Source organism: Clytia hemisphaerica, unplaced genomic scaffold (genome assembly GCF_902728285.1).
Source record: "Clytia hemisphaerica strain Z4C2 unplaced genomic scaffold, Clytia hemisphaerica genome assembly, whole genome shotgun sequence".
NCBI classification, from domain to species: Eukaryota; Metazoa; Cnidaria; class Hydrozoa; order Leptothecata; family Clytiidae; genus Clytia; species Clytia hemisphaerica.
The window spans coordinates 224236-244561 of record NW_027104140.1 but is presented as its reverse complement, the minus strand read 5'-3'; the positions used below and the strand labels follow the sequence as shown (position 1 = coordinate 244561).

The following is a 20326-nucleotide window of genomic DNA, read 5'->3' as shown; positions in this document are numbered from 1 at the left end:
TTGCCTCATTAGTTTTTTCAAATTTTTTGGACAAAGATAAAAGGCAAGGTTCTCTAAAACATGATTGAAGCCTTTTTTCCGGAAAATTTTCTTTGGCCGTAAAACTTGGATTTTCTTATTTGGGGAAATTCCCTTATTTTATATCATTTTTAGGGAAAAAGAACATTTCTCGCGATTGGATCAATATTCTTTTCTGATTTTTTGCACTTTGATGTAAAATGGTAATCTTTAAAATCTTTAAAAAAACAGTCATAACTTTTGACACATCTTTTTAGAAAAATTTTCCGCAAAATTCAAAATAGTTCAATTCTTTGCGGACAGTGTAAAGAAATTTTGAAACAAAAAAGTTAATTACCCATTAAAACTAAGCACTTTTTGTAAAAGAGGGTGATGCAACATATTATTAACATCTTTTTAAAGTTCATAACGTCATTTTTTCAATTAAATTCTTAATTACTCTTAAGGGATTCGATTAAAAAGCAATTTATAAAGGCAATTCTTTGTTAAAAGTGTTAAGGAACTTGAAATATAACTTTTATGCTCAAATACCAAAATCAATTTTTGGTCTATGGTCAGAGCCCTTAATTACCAATTAAACCAAAGATACACCGAAAATAAATTGTTTGCAATTAAAATAGCATTCAGAGCATCAACATTTATCAGCAGTGAAATGGTTCGGTTTTGCATAAAATGAAAGAACTGCCTCCACTGTTGGAGAACTGTTTTTAAAAACGACTGACTTATAATTACTTTCAATTAAATTTTGTCAACCATGCTGCAATCAACTCCAAATTCAAAGGGTCGCAAACGCTTTGACAACTGTTTTGGGAGTCAGTAATATTTTCCTATCAATTTTTTAGTTTCAGCTAATCGATTCTCGCCACACAGTCTCAATGAAAAAGCGCCATATGCTAGCTCAAAATACCTGTTAGAGGCGATTTCCGGCTGGACAAGGGTGGGTGGGTTCGGAAACTGGGGTGGTGGATGACTTAAACTTTCTAATGATTAGTTTTGAGTGGTCGAAATTGCAGGAAGTAAAAAACGTTATCTCAAATAAAAAGGGTACAGTAGCCCTTTGCTCCTTTAGCAAATTCGACCTAACTGAAAAATTAATCACCTCGTTTGTTGTCATAGGTGTCTCTTTATGAACAGTCTGAATTGATCAAAGGAAATTTCTTTTTTGTTACAGACTGAATAAACTAGGAATACTTTTTAAAAAGCAATGATATAATATCAGTACCCGTTTGATTTTGGATAAGATGAATTTATGTAAGTAAGGATTAGAGTTTAACTCTGGTGGAAACCCGAAATTAAGGTCATCCCACCACTCCGCTCATTTTTATGCAAGTTTTCTTACATTTTAAGACTATTCTTAAAAGACATTTATTCTTTGGGGACGGGAGGAAGGCTATTTTCTGCATGAACCAAAAGGGCTCCTATGAATTCGACTTTTGCAAATGAAGTTGGGGAGGGTGTGAGAAATAGGCCAAATATATGCGCGTGTCTTTTATGGATGGTCCAGGTCTCTTGGTAGAAAAAAATATATAAACAAAGAACAATTAGTTGAAAAATGTCTTTCATTAATTTCTTTTTGATTGATTTTTATCTCGTCAGGAAGCTTACATACCTATGGATATGTACCGTGAATAGCACAGGTCAAAATCATATTTTGACGCTGTGCCGACGAATCGAGATTCTATTCAGCGCGCAATCAACGAAGACAAAACCATGATGACCATCCAAGATCTTGGATAAAGTTCAAAGTTGATATTTTTATTCCCGTCGTTGAAAACACAACTTAAAAAAGTCATCAATGCTTTGTAAAAAGAGTCAGTGATAGAGAATCATAACATAGAGTCTGTCTATTATTTCGATTCAATTAAAGTGACATTTCCATAATTAAAAGTTTAGTAATTACTGTTATACATTTGGGGATCATGTAAAAGTTTTCTTTTGAAAGAAACTCATTTCAATTACACTTGGAGGTTTCTGGGGAATTCGTAAATAGTAAACTGCATACTGATACATTCTGCTAGATATTAATATGGTAATATTTGCTCTTCATCTTTGATTTTTTTCTACAGTGATTAGATTGACACATGCGCGATAAAATTTATTTTATTGGTCTTCAGAGGTTAATATATTCTTTGAAAACTTAACCTCTGATACTCAGGGTAATGGATATGGCCTTTAAAGTATTATTTTAATTTTTGTATTATTTACTCCTATTTTTACAGCAATCATTTTTCTTTTATTTTCATAATTATTATATTCAAAACAAAATAATTTTCTTCGTTTTCTTGTATTTTTTTGAACCTACCGGGAGGCCTTTAATTTGACCGTTGTCCGTCGTCTGTTACAAGCTTTTCTCGGGATTGGCTCATTAGTTTATTTTTATTTTTTGCACAATGATACAAAATAGCAATGCCTGAAAATGACGGAGCCCGATTTTTGAAAAAAAATTTTGGGGGGCAAATTTGGGCCAAAAACTACCTAAAAATAAGGTTTTTTGGACTTTGTGCAAAATTGCTTCATTAGTTTTTCCTGATTTTTGGCAAAAAGATAGAGTGCAAGGTACCCTAAAATGTGGCTGAAGTAATTTTTCTCGGAAAATTTTTTTTCGTCCTCAAATACGGATTTTCGCAAATTTGGGCCAAAAACTACCTAAAAATAAGGTTTTTTGGACTTTGTGCAAAATTGCTTCATTAGTTTTTCCTGATTTTTGGCAGAAAGATAGAGTGCAAGGTACCCTAAAATGTGGCTGAAGTAATTTTTCTCGGAAATTTTTTTTTCGTCTTAAAATACGGATTTTCGTTTTTTGGGGAAATTCCCTTTTACCATTTTCCTGTTAGCAGCTTTTTTCGGATTGGCTCATTAGTTTTTTTTAAAATTTTTGTACAATGATACAAAATAGCAATGCCTAAAAAGTGACGGAGCCCGATTTTTGAAAAAAAAATTTTGAGGGCAAATTTGGGCCAAAAACTACCTAAAAATAAGGTTTTTTGGACTTTGTGCAAAATTGCTTCATTAGTTTTTTCCTGATTTTTGGCAGAAAGATAGAGTGCAAGGTACCCTAAAATGTGGCTGAAGTGATTTTTCTCGGAAAATTTTTTTTCGTCGTAAAATACGGATTTTCGCAAATTTGGGCCAAAATGTGCCTAAAAATGGGGTTTTCTGGACTTTGCGTGAAATTGCCTCATTAGTTTTTTCAAATTTTTTGGACAAAGATAAAAGGCAAGGTTCTCTAAAACATGATTGAAGCCTTTTTTCCGGAAAATTTTCTTTGGCCGTAAAACTTGGATTTTCTTATTTGGGGAAATTCCCTTATTTTATATCATTTTTAGGGAAAAAGAACATTTCTCGCGATTGGATCAATATTCTTTTCTGATTTTTTGCACTTTGATGTAAAATGGTAATCTTTAAAATCTGATGAAGACCGATTTTCAAAAAATAATTTTTTGGGGCAAATTTTGGCCAAAATGTGCCTAAAAATAGGGTTTTCTGGACTTTGTGTGAAATTGCTTCATTAGTTTTTTCAAATTTTTTGATAAAGATAAAAGGCAAGTATCTCTAAAACGTAACTCAAGCTGTTTTTTCCGGAAAAATTTTTTTGGCTGTAAAAATCGGATTTTCTTATTTGGGGAAACTCCCTTTTGTCATATTTAGGGAAAATGAGCATTTCTCGAGATTGGCTTGGTGTTTTTTTCTTATTTTTTGCATAGTGCTATAAAATGTTAATATTTAATTTCTGATGGAGCCTGATTTTCGAAAAAATAATTTTTTGAGCAAATTCGGGCAGAAAAGTGCCTATATTCAAGCTGCTCATTACACTTTCTTACTCTCTTGCTATTTGTCCTATTTTTATCTGATTTTGGTCACCAGGTAGGTCCGTTCAGCATGTTGCTTGTTGTTCTTCATTTGCCTACTCAAAAATCAAAAAGACTGTCACAGAGTTAATAAAATAGACAATATGGAAATTGACATGGTAGTGCATTGCAAGTGAATTGATTCATCTTTATATGTGGTATGCATTTTGGTTGATATCATAAGTCACATGTGGATATATTTCTATTTTGAAATTATTACAATTGATGTATCGCTTATCCCTAATGCAGCTTATATTCATTGATTTTCAAATTATTGTAAATTGTCGTCATTTTCAGTCTTTATTAACAAAAAGTCGAATGGATTCGAAAGTTTTCATTACAATCACTAACATTCGATACTGCATATACGCTTAAAGTAATTTATCAATATTGTTTCATTCTATTTCAACCGATTGCGATATTCTATATTTGCTCATTGGAAACATAAAATTTTATGATTTTCAGCATTTCTATCGTAAATCAACTGTCGCACTCAGCCACCAACCGACCATTGACAATAGTAAAATACAGTAACAATTCTTATCGCGATTTCTACGATTCCACTGTGACTTCTTTCGACCTATGTATCCAGACTTGACCTCTATCTTCGAACACTAGAATTCCACTTTTCCACACTTTCGGAAACTTCACCATGTAGTACGTTCCGCATCCGATCTCAGGAACGGAAATAGCTATAAACTTCATTTTTTCTTTAAAAGGTCACCAATGGGTGTGGCATCCGTCCGTTCTATAATTGGAACCCATACAGTTTGATCCAAGTTGGCCAGAACACTGGAATTCTACTTTTCCACACTTTCGGAAATGTCACCAAGCAGTACGTTCCGCATCCGATCTCAGGAACGGAAATAGCTATAAACTTCATTTTTTCTTTAAAAGGTCACCAATGGGTGTGGCATCTGTCCGTTCTATAATTGAAACCTATACAGTTTGATCCAAATTGGCCAGAACACTAGAATTCCACTTTTCCACACTTTCGGAAATGTCACCAAGCAGTACGTTCCGCATCCGATCTCAGGAACGGAAATAGCTATAAACTTCATTTTTCCTTTAAAAGGTCACCAATGGGTGTGGCATCCGTCCGTTTTATAATTGGAACCCATACAGTTTGATCCAAGTTGGCCAGAACACTGGAATTATACTTTTCCACACTTTCGGAAATGTCACCAAGCAGTACGTTCCGCATCCGATCTCAGGAACGGAAATAGCTATAAATTTCATTTTTTCTTTGAAAGGTCACCAATGGGTGTGGCATCCGTCCGTTCTATAATTGGAACCCATACAGTTTGATTCAAGTTGGCCAGAACACTGGAATTCCACTTTTCCACACTTTCGGAAATGTCACCAAGCAGTACGTTCCGCATCCGATCTCAGGAACGGAAATAGCTATAAACTTCATTTTTTCTTTAAAAGGTCACCAATGGGTGTGGCATCCGTCCGTTCTATAATTGGAACCCATACAGTTTGATCCAAGTTGGCCAGAACACTGGAATTATACTTTTCCACACTTTCGGAAATGTCACCAAGCAGTACGTTCCGCATCCGATCTCAGGAACGGAAATAGCTATAAACTTCATTTTTTCTTTGAAAGGTCACCAATGGGTGTGGCATCCGTCCGTTCTATAATTGGAACCCATACAGTTTGATCCAAGTTGGTCAGAATACTTTTTGATAGCACTTTCGATTTGAATGTGAATATGACGCTACGAATCTGAATATGACGCTACCAATATGACGCTAAGTTCATTTTGGTAACATTTTCCACGTGGAAAATATTACGTTTCTGTTTTTCGTCGACACAAAAAAGCGCGGGAAAGGTTATAGAGCTCTTCCCCGTTGTGTTTTCTTTGCAATGGAGAGCAATTTCCATGAATCGACATGAACTCGCAAACAAATCAAGCCAATCAAATCCCAACACATTTGTTGTCAGCTATGAAATCAAGCTATAAAATGATGTGGTGATGATGTTTCATATGTTTACTACAAAATGTTATCCAATTTTATCGATTTTATCCAAGTTTGTATGTTTTGTGCAGCTGAACTACTTATAAATTAGATTTCAATCTTTCTTTGTTGCTATCTAGATAGAAAAAAGAAAAAGGCAAAATGAAGGGATTTGGTCTTGTTTTGTTGATGGTAGCTGGATGTTTTTGTGGACCTCCAAAAGAAAGAGTTTTGAAGGAACCAGAAATCTTGACTGATGAGAAACATTTTGAAGGTGAAGAGCACAATCCAGAGTACGATCATGAAGCTTTCCTTGGAAAAGAAGAAGCCAGAGAATTTGAAGAGCTTTCTCCAGAAGAAAGCAAAGAGAGATTAGGGTATTTATCAGTTTATGTTTTTTTATTCTTTCTGACTTGTTTTTGCCTAATCTGCATCATAAATCAGGATGCAATAGGCAGTAGCAGGCAATAAGCAGGTGCAGTTGAATGCTTTAGAAACATCTCACCTCACAATTGGATTAATTTTGGTGGGGATTAAATTTTGCGAGTTTTGCCAAAATTTGCCAAACTGGAAAAGCTACCTTGAAAGTCGGGTAACTTGCATCAGTGGAGGGATACTTGCATAGCCATCAAATGACTGACCAATCAAAGCAGCAAAATTTCAAAAAAAAGGGTCATTTCAGAATTTCTCTGTAAAAGGGGGTCATTGAAAAAATACTCTGTTCGCGTCGCAACGGGTGTTAAAAATGCATGCGGGCTGACGGGCGGTCAAAAACATTCCCAGGTTTTTTTAATCACGCCAGTAACTCAGGGGCAGGTGGTAACTCGAGCAAAACAATTTTTCGATGGTCGTCAGAGCAATTGAGAAAAAAGCTATACTTTAAAAGAACAAATTGCTTTTCCCAGATTTTTTTCCGCATCTCCGCACTGGAAAATCAGCGGAAAATTTGATGCGGGCGGGTGACGCGAATAGAACAATTTTTCGATGACCGCCTTACATATACAGGCTCAAAACAACACAGGATTTCCAAGGGCAAAAGTTTTGCAAAAGTATATACATGCCGTAGAGTCGTTTAATATCGACATGTGTCTTGTTATTTCGACATAGCTGTAGGCTGGTCTTCGAAGTAAGAAATCAAACATAAACAAATACATACCAAAGCTATCAATCAATCACTAGATTGTACTCTCCCTATCACGTCACAGATTGTTGAAATGTAAGAAACGTGAAGTGGGTTTTTTTTTTAAAGAAAACTTTAACGATGTAGTCACTAAAAACTAATTACCATGCTTTCATTTAACTGTCAACAGAACGAAGATATCCAAATCAAAACAACATTTTGCACGTGAGGAATTTTTTAGTAGACCTTTTTACCGTGAACCAAAAATAATAAAAAGAACCCGGTTTCCTTTTGAATTTAATGTGACCGCCATACTGGCCATCACAACGTGCGGCCTCTTAGCGCCTAGAGCGTGTGTTTTTGATAAATAAGGAAGGGGAAACCAGGCTAAGCACTCGAATTGTTTTTATCACGTGACTTGAAGCGTAATAAAGTTGTAAAATTTTAATGATGGGCACGAGAAAGTTACAAGGAGTTTGCATGCGTTTCGTGTGCTGTGTAAAACTGCTTATAATTTGGCTGTTTTTTTAATTGAAAGGACTGCAATGTTTATTGAACTTCTAGTTTGATGGATGAACTTGTTAACTCTGATAAGAATGATACCAAGAATTTCATTCAAGGTTTGTTTTGATTATTTTACAGATCCGGTGTCGACTTTAGAAGACGCATGTCGATATTAGACGATTCTACGATAGATTTTTGTCGGAATTACCGACCACTCACTAGAAAAAAATATATTTCCAAGGGCTAAAAAAATTAAAAAATGCACGTCAACCGACGGGGGTAAAAAACATTTTCTGGAATGGCCCAAATGAACTACGCAGCTCCGCTTGCAGCTCTACTCTACCATTTTTATATTTATTTAACTTTGTTTTTTTTAATGACCAGACAGATCATTCATTTGAGGGCTATGCATGTTTGCCTCTATTGATGCAAGTTACCCGACTTCACGGTAGATCCCTGCTAAAATTTCCAAACTTGGCAATTTGCCAAATTAAATCTTGCCAAAATATTTTGAATTTTGCTCCCCGAATTAGAGGAAATGTTTTCAATCCTAAAAACTTTACCACAAACATGCTATCTCCAAATCGTAAGGACCACAGTTCATCTAAAAGGAGTGGGAATAACAACAAAGTTGCGTGATTGTGTTTATGAATAGGGTTTCATCCCCATTGGAAAATCAAATAAGGGCAAACTCATAAGTACCGTACAATACAATTTTAAAAATCAATTGATTAAATTAATCCAATGTAATAGAACATTATATATTGAATACAATCAAACGTAGTCGAAGCATAATTGACACATCCTGGGAAATATTTAATAATTCAATTGCTTGACATCCAAATTGCAATTACTCAATTACTTTTGATTGTGTTCAATTGTTTAGAGGTTCGATTCCTTCAATTGACACTGTCTGGCACTAGGCAGCCTTTTTTGCTCTTTGTTTTTTTTGTTGGAGAGGTTTGCTTGTCAAAAGCTGGATGCAAACCACTGATATCTTGATTTTTTGGTTTAAAGTTATAAAAAATTATTAAAAAACCTTTGTCTTTTGCCAAGTCAAATTGATTATTCCCCAAAATTAAATCCCTGCCAAATTAAAGTTGATCAAAATAGATTACATTGATTACCATCGATAATCGCACGATGGGTTGTTTTTTCATATTTGAGGCGCCTTCAAAGAGAGCCGTCAATCGTCAATCTCAAAGGGGCGCCGATTTCTTCAAAATTGAGTTTTTAAAGATATTTTTCACATTGTTCTTTCATTGTGTTGATTTTATTTGAATGTTACTTTGTGAGAAAAAACTTCAACTTCACTAGTGCACAAAACCCATTCTTGTACAGCGATGACAAGAAGGGAATCACCAATTGTAATACACTTTAATTTCAGATATCATTAGAGTATATATATATTATATTGCCACTGCCTAAAAATTTATGCATTATGGAATCATAATTATGTATAATGAAAAATTACCTAAAGCACAATAATCTTTTTTAAAGAGTCCAATAACTGAACAATGAAACGCGTAATAATGCACCCATCGAAGTTAAACCTAAATTTCATATTGATTAGATCTTAGTTATTGGTCATGGGTCACTCTAGCAGCCATAGGCAAGCAAAATATTACAGCAAAAACTCAAATTCCAGCTCTGAATACTGGGGAAGGCTACAGAGGCATCAATTAATCATTATTGAAGTATCAATATATAGACATCAATTAACCTCGATCTATATCAATTACTTTCCTTTACAAATTCCTTTGATTGAAAACTTTGGAAGAAACAAAATTTAGTTTGGTGAATGACCAAAAAAGATATTCATTTAATTTGGCAGGTGGCTTAAAAGATTTGATTTGTCAGGAATTTAATTTGGGCAAATGAAGGATATTTTTTATCAAAAAACGTTTTTGGGTATTATTTTGTGTAGTTCTAGTTCTAGTTCTATGGGATTATCACATGATACATTAGTACATTTTTGTGATTTAAAACGTAAAGGATAAAAAAATAAGCTAGAAGCAGATGTTGTTGAGACACTGGTGAAATGAGGTTTAAAGCACAAAAGTAGGTGTAGACTTAGGTGTAATTTATTACAAAATTTATATTTGAGTTATGATATATGGTTTGATCCTTGTGATTGGTGCCTTTAATTTTTTAATTTTTTTTCACACAGGTATGTCTTTAAAGCATTGATTGACGGGGCTTGATTTTCGGAAAGAGATTTTGAGAGCGAAATTATGGATATTTTGATTAGATTTGATGTAGATTTGTCTAAAAATTCTTTTTGACTCAAAAGTGAATCTTTGAAAATGAAAGTCAATATTTACAATTATGTATCAATTGTATTTTAATTTGTAAGAACAACAGAAAATCTTAGTGAAAGGTGAAAGAAAAACTTCAACTCAACAATGGGTCTTCCTAAAAAGATTTTTCAAAAATCTCCAGGGAGGGGCGCTTATTCGAATATTGTTATTGATTGAATAAGATATTGAGTAGATACTTGTGTCTTAAAAAGAAAAAGCGATTAAGAATAAAATGATAGAAATTGTCAATTGGATTTTTACAATTTTCCTTTTATTCATCCTTTTTTGAAAAATCAACCCTTTGAAACAGTTAAGTTTAAGCAGATTCCGAATTTGTTGATATGCAAATTTCTCGCCCCACTGGCGCTTATTCGAGGATTTACGGTATTTGTACTAAACCTTCTGCATTTTTTAAGTTTCAATTCATATTTTTTTTGTTCAGTAAATTATTTGACAAAGTGGACAAAGATCATGATGGTTCAGTCACGGAAGAAGAATTAAAAGAATGGATTCATTACACACAGAACAGATACATTCTCAAAGATGTTGAAAAGCAAATGACACAAACAGATTTGAATAAAGATGGTTTAATTGATTGGAAAGAATACAAACAAGCTACCTATGGTTTCATGGAAGAAGATACCGGTAAGACCTTTTCCAAAACAAAAGATAAAAGTATTATTTTAAGGAGCAATGGGTTATCGGCTTTCAACCCCTATACTGGTTCTCTCTGAAAAAATATCTGATAGAGACAAGCTACTGAGGTTTCATTCGAAGCTAGGTGTATAATTTTGTACAATAACATTAATGTGTGCTGAGAAATAGTTTAAAAAGAAAAGTATCCATTTTTGGAAAGGATTTAGTATTTTTTCCATTTATATTTGTTTGTCAAGAGGGTTCATATTGTCTTATTTTTATCATTTAAGCACCCAATGAGGATAAAGAACAATTTGCTAACATGTTATCTCGTGATGAACGTCGATTCAAGAAAGCCGACTCCGACAGTGATGGCAAAATGACTGTTCAAGAATTTTCTGCTTTCTTGCACCCTGAAAATCATAACGAGATGAAGATGTTGGTTGTCGAGGAAACTTTGGAAGACATTGACAAAGACAAGGATGGATTCATTTCTCTTGAGGAATACATTGGTAAGAAGTTAACTTTACACGGTCACGTTCAACAAATCAGGTTTTTAATGAGACCTGTGCATTTTTTAGACAGACTACGTTGTCCGTAAAGATTGGACCTTCAAATTTATACAATTCTCTACATGTTAATTCTTTTAAAATGTAAGTTCGATGAAAACATAATGTCCTCGTAAAAATTTAAATTAGCCTCCTATCAGTGCAATTGTTATAATGAATTTACTAACCCTTTCATTCTGCTTCTTTCAGGTGATTTATACCCAGAATCTGAACGTTCAGGAGAAGAACCAGAATGGGTGACCAACGAGAAGAAACAATTCAATGAATTCCGTGACAAGAATCATGATGGCAAAATGGACAAAGATGAGATTAGAGATTGGATCCTTCCAGAAGATTATGACCATGTTTCATCAGAAGCCAAACATTTGTTAATGGAATCTGACGTTGATAAAGTGAGTCGATTGTTTGATACATAGCTTGAAGATCTCTAACTAGGACTTCTCAATAGTCTTTTCATTTAATAGCCTTAACTTTTACTTTATAGCTTGACACATTTTCAAACGTAAGAATGCAGAGATTTGCCCTCATTTTGACGATGAAATGTTTGTTTATGCAGTTTTACACTTAAGTAAACTTGGGAATTCTCTTCCCGAAGAGCCATTCGATTTTTTCTTCCGTTTGCGAACTGGTACTAATCGAATCTCATTTTTGTCTTTCAGGATATGAAAATAACGAAGCAAGAAATGGTAGACAAATACGATCTTTTCGTCGGTAGTCAAGCAACTGACTTCGGAGAAGCTCTCAAAGTTCCACATGATGAATTTTAAAAACTCGTATTATAATTTATAGATATATTACATGTTTTTTTTTTTATAAGCAAGTGTCTGACCCTATGTCAGGCTCGCATTATGCTTAGCATTCTATTGTTCTCAAACAATAGAGCCATTGTTTAGGTACCAAAAACTGAGCCTGCATATGCTTATAAACGTTATGCTTATAAAAGAAAAAACATGTATTATTATTATTATTTTATCAATATTTTTCGTAAGTGTCCATATGTGAAGTAGTATTTTCGAAGACGTTTTTTGGGTCCCGGTTTTCAAATAAATAAGATCATTTTGAAAGCTGATCAATCACAACCCTTGAAAAATAATATACGGAAGGAAAATTTAATTCTTTTTTACGCCAAAAGTACTCTTTGAAATAAAGCTCAGAGCTATATGAAGAATGTGAAGTCTTATGGTATTTTTCAGTATTTATGGAATATGTTTTTTACCTTTTTTTTAACAGATATTGATATTGTAGTTCCAAATTCATTCTCTAAATATTCATATTCAAAATGGAATATTTTGTTGTTAAAATTTCGCTGTTTCCTCTGCCTTTGTAGTCTTTCAAAGTTGTAAAAATTGTTAAACTTTGTGAGAACGCATTTGAAATTTTTCTATCAGACACTTTCAAGTATATAATCTTGGCAAGGTCTAAGGGTATTTTAAAAACTTTACCCGTTATCCGGTAGCAGAAAAGGCCTGGAAATTTGCCTGACATGATACAATTGTTCGTGAACGCTATCAGAATCATTAAAGAAAGTTGGGATCATGTGCAGTTTACGGTGCCCATGGTCATATCATAGAGGTAATAAAAATTAGATGGAGTAACAACTTTTATGTAATAGCCAGAGAAGTCATAAAACTCTTTAGAAATTTCTTTCAAATCGGCCTCCTTTAATTACCAATCTTTGATAGCAAAAATCAGTCAAGTTATATATAAGAACTAAAGTAAAGGTAAAATGCGAATTTTTTTCGAATAATAATTTCTTTATAGTTTTAAAAGAAGTTTTATTTTATCGGGAAACTTTCGAGAGGTAAACTTCTTCAAATTTTGCGAATTTTTTGTTGTTGTGGAAGGTTCTTTTCTATGAATATCTTTAGATCTAAAATAGCAGCTGCCTCAAAATGTTGATAGAATATAGTTGAAAGATTGGCATTAGTAAATATGTAAAAATTGACAAAATTTGACGAGGATTCCCTGAGCAGTGAACATTTCAAATTCGATGTTCTGTGCTTATTCTTGTAAGGTTTTCTTATGTTTTATAAACAAAACTGTCATCACTCAATGAACAAATTAAAAATGTAGCGTGATTTTATTCAAATTCTCTTCGACTCAAGTATTCCCGTGAGCGAAAGCAAGATTAATGGCTTTTTCCCAAAGCATCAAAGCAACAGTTTACTATCAACGATAAATACAATAGAATAGTAGGAGTGGTATCTCCATCTATATTTTTATTACCTCCATGGTCATATTGAAGACCAAATATGCAATTAAAATACGATAAGAACAAAGAAATGACATTATCATTGCACACGCGCAATTGAATTCCCATTGCAACTAAGGGACCCCTTACAGACACGCTTCATTTTGAGGAAAAAAGCATGAATTCATTCTATCTGATAATAATTCTATGGTACATTACCAATTTGTTAGTCTTGCGGAGGGTACAATACCAATTTGTAAAATAACTATCTTATGCAAAAATAACGAGTGTAACATTAAGCAGATATTCAATGGGTAAAAGTTGGTTATTGAGATTTATTAACCCGAGGTGATGTAATATTCAACGAGGCGAAGCCGAGTTGAATATACATCACCGAGGGCTAACAAATCCAATAACCAACTTTTACCCATTGAATACATGTTTTATTATATACCTAGAGACAAAAACCAAAACATTAATTATGTCAATAGTTAAACGTTTCACTTAAAACACTCCCATAATTCCCATAATCGAACGTTCGAACGTTTTTCTTTTTTAATGATTTTCTTAATTACTTTGAGTTATTAAATTTGTTCATGAGATTGACAATAGATTTATTTTAATGAATTTCTTTGATAACAACAAGGAGCAACAAAAAAATCAAACTTTGAAAGCAAAATTTGAAACAAAATTTTACCGTGGTATTAATAGCCATGGTATATCAGGAATTATTGAATGGCTGTTTTTGCCTACAGGTATATAATAATTGTTGTTAGTCTTGCGGAAGGTGATATTAATTAACTGTATCTTTCCGTGAGCAGGGAGTTATATATGGCCCATACGAGGTCTTTTTCCAGGCTCTGAAGAGACTGCTATCTTTGTAAGGCGAAATTGATAATCTAAATTCAATAACTATCCTTCTCTACTACAGTACTTTTATAGCAGAGCAACTAGACTTTAATTTATACAAGAAGCCATCCTTTTCCCAGCGATCTGCTCTCAAAATTGTAAAGGACGGTTCATTCAACCATATAGAACTCCTTATCAAAGGATATCACATCATCATTTATCAAAAAGTTATTTTAACTCCCGCTTTAATACCGTTGGAAACTGTTTGAATAGTTGAAAGACCTCCAATCACTTCGAGCTGGGATTAAACGTTTGCTTTTTGTTAATTTGATAATTGCGTTTACGATATACAACATTGCCCATGAAATTAGGTAGGGGCCGTCCACATAGTACATACGCACTAAAATGTCGAAAATCTAATACCCCTCCCCCTGTACGCACGCGTAGGACACCCCCTTGTAAGTACGTACTTTTTCATTCACCCTCTCCACCCTCGGTTGAAGAAAATTTCAAACTCAAATTGTTTGGTTCGGACCTTTATTTCATACATGAAACTCAATGTTTATTAAGAAACTTTTTCTTTTCCTTGATGCGTATAAGAAGCGTAAAAGTCGACAAAAAAACAAGCAAAATAGGGCTACGGAAAATTTTTCTCTGCGTACGTACATTTTTCTTTGACCCCTCCCCTCCCCCTGTACGCAAGCATACGCTTTTGAAAGGACCCTCCCCCCCCTTAGTGCGTACGTACTATGTGGACGGCCCCCTATGATACGGAAATGATTCAAATATTTCTTATATGATGATTTTAGCTGCTATTTTTTCACAACTTTCAGCAACTCAAGATACTTGGATAGATTTCGATAAAAACAATACTGAAAAAATTTAGCTGGCTTAAATGCTTCATAACTCTCCTTTCTGTGACAAATGTTCTGAAGAAGATGAATAGAACTAATTAGCTTGAATAATTTTAGAAACTGTGTTCAGTTATTAGTACTCTTAGGTTCATAGGTTCCAAATAAACTGGGGTTGGAAAATGTTCAATATTTTAATAAACAGGGAGGGGGTTGGAAATCGTAATTACAAAAACCCAAAAATAAGATAAATATAGGCTAAAATCTAGACTAGAGTCTACTTCTGGCTGAACTTTACTTTTTGATATTTTTTTGTCCAGTGAAGGAGACTAGGAGCATTTGACGAGGTCGCCATTTTGAAAAAAAATGTTTAAAATCCAAATAACAAAAAAACTACTTGGAGTTGAATGATGTAATCAAAAATGAGAAACAAACATCAATAATACAGATTTGCAATCCCTTATTCTCAAATAAAAACATTGCTTCGTACCGTTTTTACCTTCCAAAAACAACTAAAATCTGGCGGACTGTTTTACAAGTCCGCCTAAGCAAAAGCATATTAGCATATACTACCGGGCCACTTAATCGCGCCATCCAGTCTATCAAAAAGCTTTAAGTGGACCCCGGGCTAGCTAAAATCAGGCTATATAGAGGAAAATAAGGGACCTTCTAATTGAAAGTTGCAAAAATTCTTGAAAATTGAAAAAATGGGGGGCGAGGCTTCTAATAAAGACCGGGGGTTAAAAAATTGAAAAATTAACAAGCGGGGTTTGTTTAGAACCTAAGAGTACCAGTATCATACAATGTCATTAGAAAGGTTTGGGAAGGTTTGCCATTTATTTAACAGATAGGAATGGCATCAAAATTGAAGTAAACGAAGAAACGCTACAAATAAACAAAAAGTTTGGCTGATTTTAAAGCTTGAAAAGAAACTGATCATGTTGAATTCGGAAAATTTTAGCAAATCTTACAGATACGATTTCCCGATTGTAAAGTCTATCAAAGCATCAAAGAAGTCAAAAGTAAATCGCTACCTCACCAAAATTACATCCTTTTGAAACTGTTTTCAAATCATGCAAATTTCGCAAATTAGTAAGGTTTTTAATGGCGAATAAATTTTGAAATATCCTTTCTCTGCGCTATTTTGAGCATTATTAGTTCTCGTAAAAATACATCCCTAAATTCTACCTCTTTCTTAAATGGAATGGATAGTCAAAAGATTGACGATCAATGTAAAAGAATTATGGGAGACAAAAAATGCAACAACGAATAAAAGCCAATTTAAATGTCTAGGTGGAATCCTTCCGTCTGTAAAAATTTTAGTTCCTTTGAGGTTAGTTCCACATCTTCCGATTTGAGGATGTTTTTATAGGGCCCAGTGTAATTGACGTCAACGTGGTAGTGGACATTAGAGAACACAAAATCGTTCTGGACGACAGAACAAAAGAATTTTCGAAATTTTGATGACGTCAGCAGAAATTAGTAAAAAACGAAAAACTTTATTTTTTGCTGACGTCATCAAAATTTCGAAAAAAATCTTTTATCAAATTATCGACTTTAGTGAGTTTTTCGCAAAAATCAGCAAAAAAACAATTAGATTACACCTCAAGTTAGAAACTACATCATAATAACCTTCATGCTCAGTCATTTGTTTGGTTGTTTTCTGTCGTAATGGTAATTTTAAGACATGCTATAACTTACCCGAATTTGCGAAGATCATGAAAATAGTTTCATTGGAACTCTTGGAGGGTTGATAGTTACATTACCAAGTTTATGTATATGTGTTTTTTTGCGACGGAGACGGTAAGGTTCTAATTTGACTAGGCTCAATTACGATTTTGCGGGTCAGGTGCTTCAGTCACTTTACCGTCCTCAAAAGCGCAAATACATAAACTCGCTAATATAAAAAGGATGGGGGGGGTGGGATAGCCATGAAGGGGAAGTGTGTGAATAAAATAATTCACCTCAAAACTAAAAATTTCTAAAGGGGAGGTCGTCAGTAGTCCGACACTTTCTAGTCCGACAGTAGAAATATCCGACGTTGAATTTGAGGAATGCGTTAGTATTCCGAAACAATTTTGTCCGACAACGGATACATATACAACCATGATAAAACGAAATATGAATCGCCGAAGAGGAGACACATCTTTTATAAGCAACCACGTGCTTATAAAAATCCAAAGTTCCGACTTTGAGGTTGGGCCCCTAAACCCGACTTCTCTTGAATTTTTGGAAGCTTATTAGGATTAGGCTTTCAAAAGTCAAGAAATTGGATTTAGCTGTTTTTACGACCCTTCTTTTTTTTTTTTTTTGGGGGGGGGGGTTGGAATTGAAGTTTGTGATTTACAGCCCTTGCAGCATAATTCTGAACATGCAAAAAGGGACCCTTAAAGGGCCTTAAAGGCTGTGCATTCTTTTTGCTATAAATTATTTACGCAAATTTGATTGGTCCTTTATTTCTAATTATGTTAAAATGCTGCCAAAATAAACTTTTATTAATATTATCCCTTATTCAACATTCGACACTCTAAAATCTTTCGTTTTCGGACAAAAGCAACGTCGGAAAAAAGACTTCTAAATTGTAGATTTATTTTATAGATTCGGACTATTATAACTGTCGGACTAGAAATTCTAAAGAATATTATCCTTTTATATCAAGTTTATTTGATTAAAATACATAGTGTCTGCGCCCCCCAGAAATCTGAAGGGCACCTAGGCCAGGTTAGGGGTTGGGGGCTAATGATATCTTACGATTCATTGGGGTTATCTAATCATTGGGGATACCTAGCTGTTTTGATGGAGACTATGAGGGCTGTGTATTATATTCCAAATTGAATATTTCAAAATATTTCAAATTACTGATTTTTTTTGCCCCAGCACCCAGTTTCCCATCCAATTTTGATCCTTCTTCCTTTCCACGTCATCTTTTGCTATATTTTTCAAATGTGATTGTTTTGATTTACAGCCGCCATCTTTATAGCATAATAACAAAGCTTTTCTCATGTGTGAATGGAAGTACCTAACTCAAAGCAATTTCTCAAGGGACCTAGCTCGTTGGGGGCACCTGAAACCATGTAATGTCAGGATTTTAATGATCGTTCCTCCTGGGTATTCCATCAGTTATTGCCTTGATGGTTTCTTTCTGCACTGCTCTTGTGTCCGAATGGTCATCATATATAGTTTTTGCTTGTGGTGATTCCTGCCCATTGTGAATCACACCTGGGAAATGTTCATCTTGATTCTCTACTGGAGTTCTGGGCAATTCTTCTTCGGTTTTCTTTCTTAATTCCTTAATTTTCCTGTTTACCAATTCTCGAATAGGTCGACAAAAATAGATGTAAAATATAGCATCCAAAGTGTAATTTAAAGATGTTATGCAATTACAAATAATTTCCGCGTGTATAGGAAGTTCGCTACCTAGCACTCTGTAAATTGTATGTATAATATCACTGATTGTCCATAACCCAATGTAACATGAAACGATAAGTAAAGGGACTTTAGTCGCTTGCCGCACTTGTTTCTTCAGTAACAGTACCCTCTTTTGTTGCATGTGTTTAGCCTGTCGTCGCACATAGAACATAATTGAAACATATGATGTTATAAATATTATCACCACAATTGCGTCATTCAAAGGCCAGTAAAAAACCTCTTTGACAAATGAAAACTCTGTTTGTGTATCACAGAATAAGAATAAAAACAGAGTCGAATTGAAAGATGATAGACAAGCAAAAAAGAAAATCCATTTCGGTATGTCCGGAAACCAACTTGACCGATATTTTAAATTCAAAATAACAAAAGCAGCCCGGTCTATAGTCATTACGGACAAGATTGTCATGAGTTGAACAGCTAATATTCCGGTCCTTAAGATATCCGCGTAGAGTAAAGCCATAGAGTTTTGGGGAATGAAATATATTACAATTTTAGTAACATTCATCGCAATTTCGATAATGCTTAACCACAGAATATAAAATCCTTGTGTTCGGTTGTATTTTTTGATGTAGTTGATTTTTAGTAAGAGGTAAATTCCAAAAAAATGCATTGCGATAGGTATACATCGAATTGTAATAAAGACTGCTACTAATGTCCAAGTCATTTTCGATTTTCCACTTTTCTTTATTTTACTGGCAGTTGATGTACCAGTAGATTAAAAATTTGTCCTTTGAAAAGCTGTTTCAGATATTGTCAGCGGCAACAATAGGCTCTCACAAACAGTGCTTGCTTCTATGGTGAAACAAATTTTTGCAACTGTGATATCTTCTATTTCAAAATCTGATGTTATGTCCTTTTTACTTTTCACATTTTTCGTTTTCTATCCTTTATATAAATATTTTGAAATTCCAAATTCATGCTAATTATTTTTCAATGAGATTTCCATTTACACTTTAAAGATTGAATTAAATAAAAAACAAATTTGAATCGTGTAAAATTTAGCTGAATATTCAATTTCCTAATACTTTAAAAATGATTTATGACTTCAATGTTATTCCCTTAGCTTTTTCCAATATTGCCTTATAGCGCAAAACTGTGAATTTTTGCCAAGTTTTGACGTGAAAAAATCACCTACTTTCGTAAAATTAAATTAGAATTCTATTGGCTTATTCATATTTTGACTTATTTTTAGATATAATCAAATGTTACTGATATTTTGATTTATTTTTAGATATAATCAAATATAGCCTTTTTATCTTTTTGATAGCGCGAGCCTTTTGATTGTGTTTGTTATCAGATTTTTTTTAAATGATAAATATTTTGTATGCATTTAATGATTTTATGTTTATCATTTAATGCGCGTCATATTTAATATGAGATTTTCTTAAAAATAATATATGGCACTTTTGGCTAATTTACCATTTTTCGAAAATTGAAGTTCGAGCGAGAATGTAAATTTTTAGGCCTTCAACTAGACTGGGAATCCAGTCGTTTATAACGTTTTTGTTGAAAGCGGGAAATTTTTATGTCGGGATATGGTTAAAATAAACGACTGGGCTAAGGTGGTTTCCGTAGCTTACGGGAGTTCCAGCAGGGCCCGCAGATTTCTGCGGGGTGAGAAAACAATCATATACAACAAAATACATAAACAAATAAAAATTTCAGCCAATGAGAATTTCTAAGTGAAAGAAAAAAAAACAAACCAAAACAAACCAACAAGACCCCCTGAAAATGTTATCCAAAAACATGAAAAAAGAGAATTTTTATGAAAAGTTTGTTGTGCACAAAATATTCTAGACGACTATATTGATGCTCCTGACAAGTTTTCTACTTCCTATTTTTTACTGAGTTAAGTCGTCTAGCATGCTAGACTAGCCTTCAACTTGATTTCATCGATTATTTCGATCTGGGAAGGATTTATTGGTTTCTAGGCTATATTTCAAGCCCTACTGGACCATTTTTGAACTTTTGGATCCTCAGATCCTAAGTGAAATATTTTACGTGTTGTCTCAATGACTTTCTTTAGAGGACTGTGATAAACAAAATTAA

General features: G+C 33.8%; 1 protein-coding gene across 1 annotated transcript; it reads left to right on the top strand.

The window, feature by feature from the left end:
- The first annotated feature begins 5946 nt into the window (after nt 1-5946).
- Nucleotides 5947-12242, top strand: LOC136813750 (calumenin-like). Its single transcript, XM_067070246.1, has 5 exons — nt 5947-6205; nt 10195-10397; nt 10679-10900; nt 11147-11349; nt 11617-12242. The coding sequence occupies exons 1-5, from the start codon at nt 5991-5993 to the stop codon at nt 11722-11724; spliced, it is 951 nt and encodes a 316-aa protein (XP_066926347.1). The 5' UTR covers nt 5947-5990; the 3' UTR covers nt 11725-12242.
- The last annotated feature ends 8084 nt before the right edge of the window (nt 12243-20326 follow it).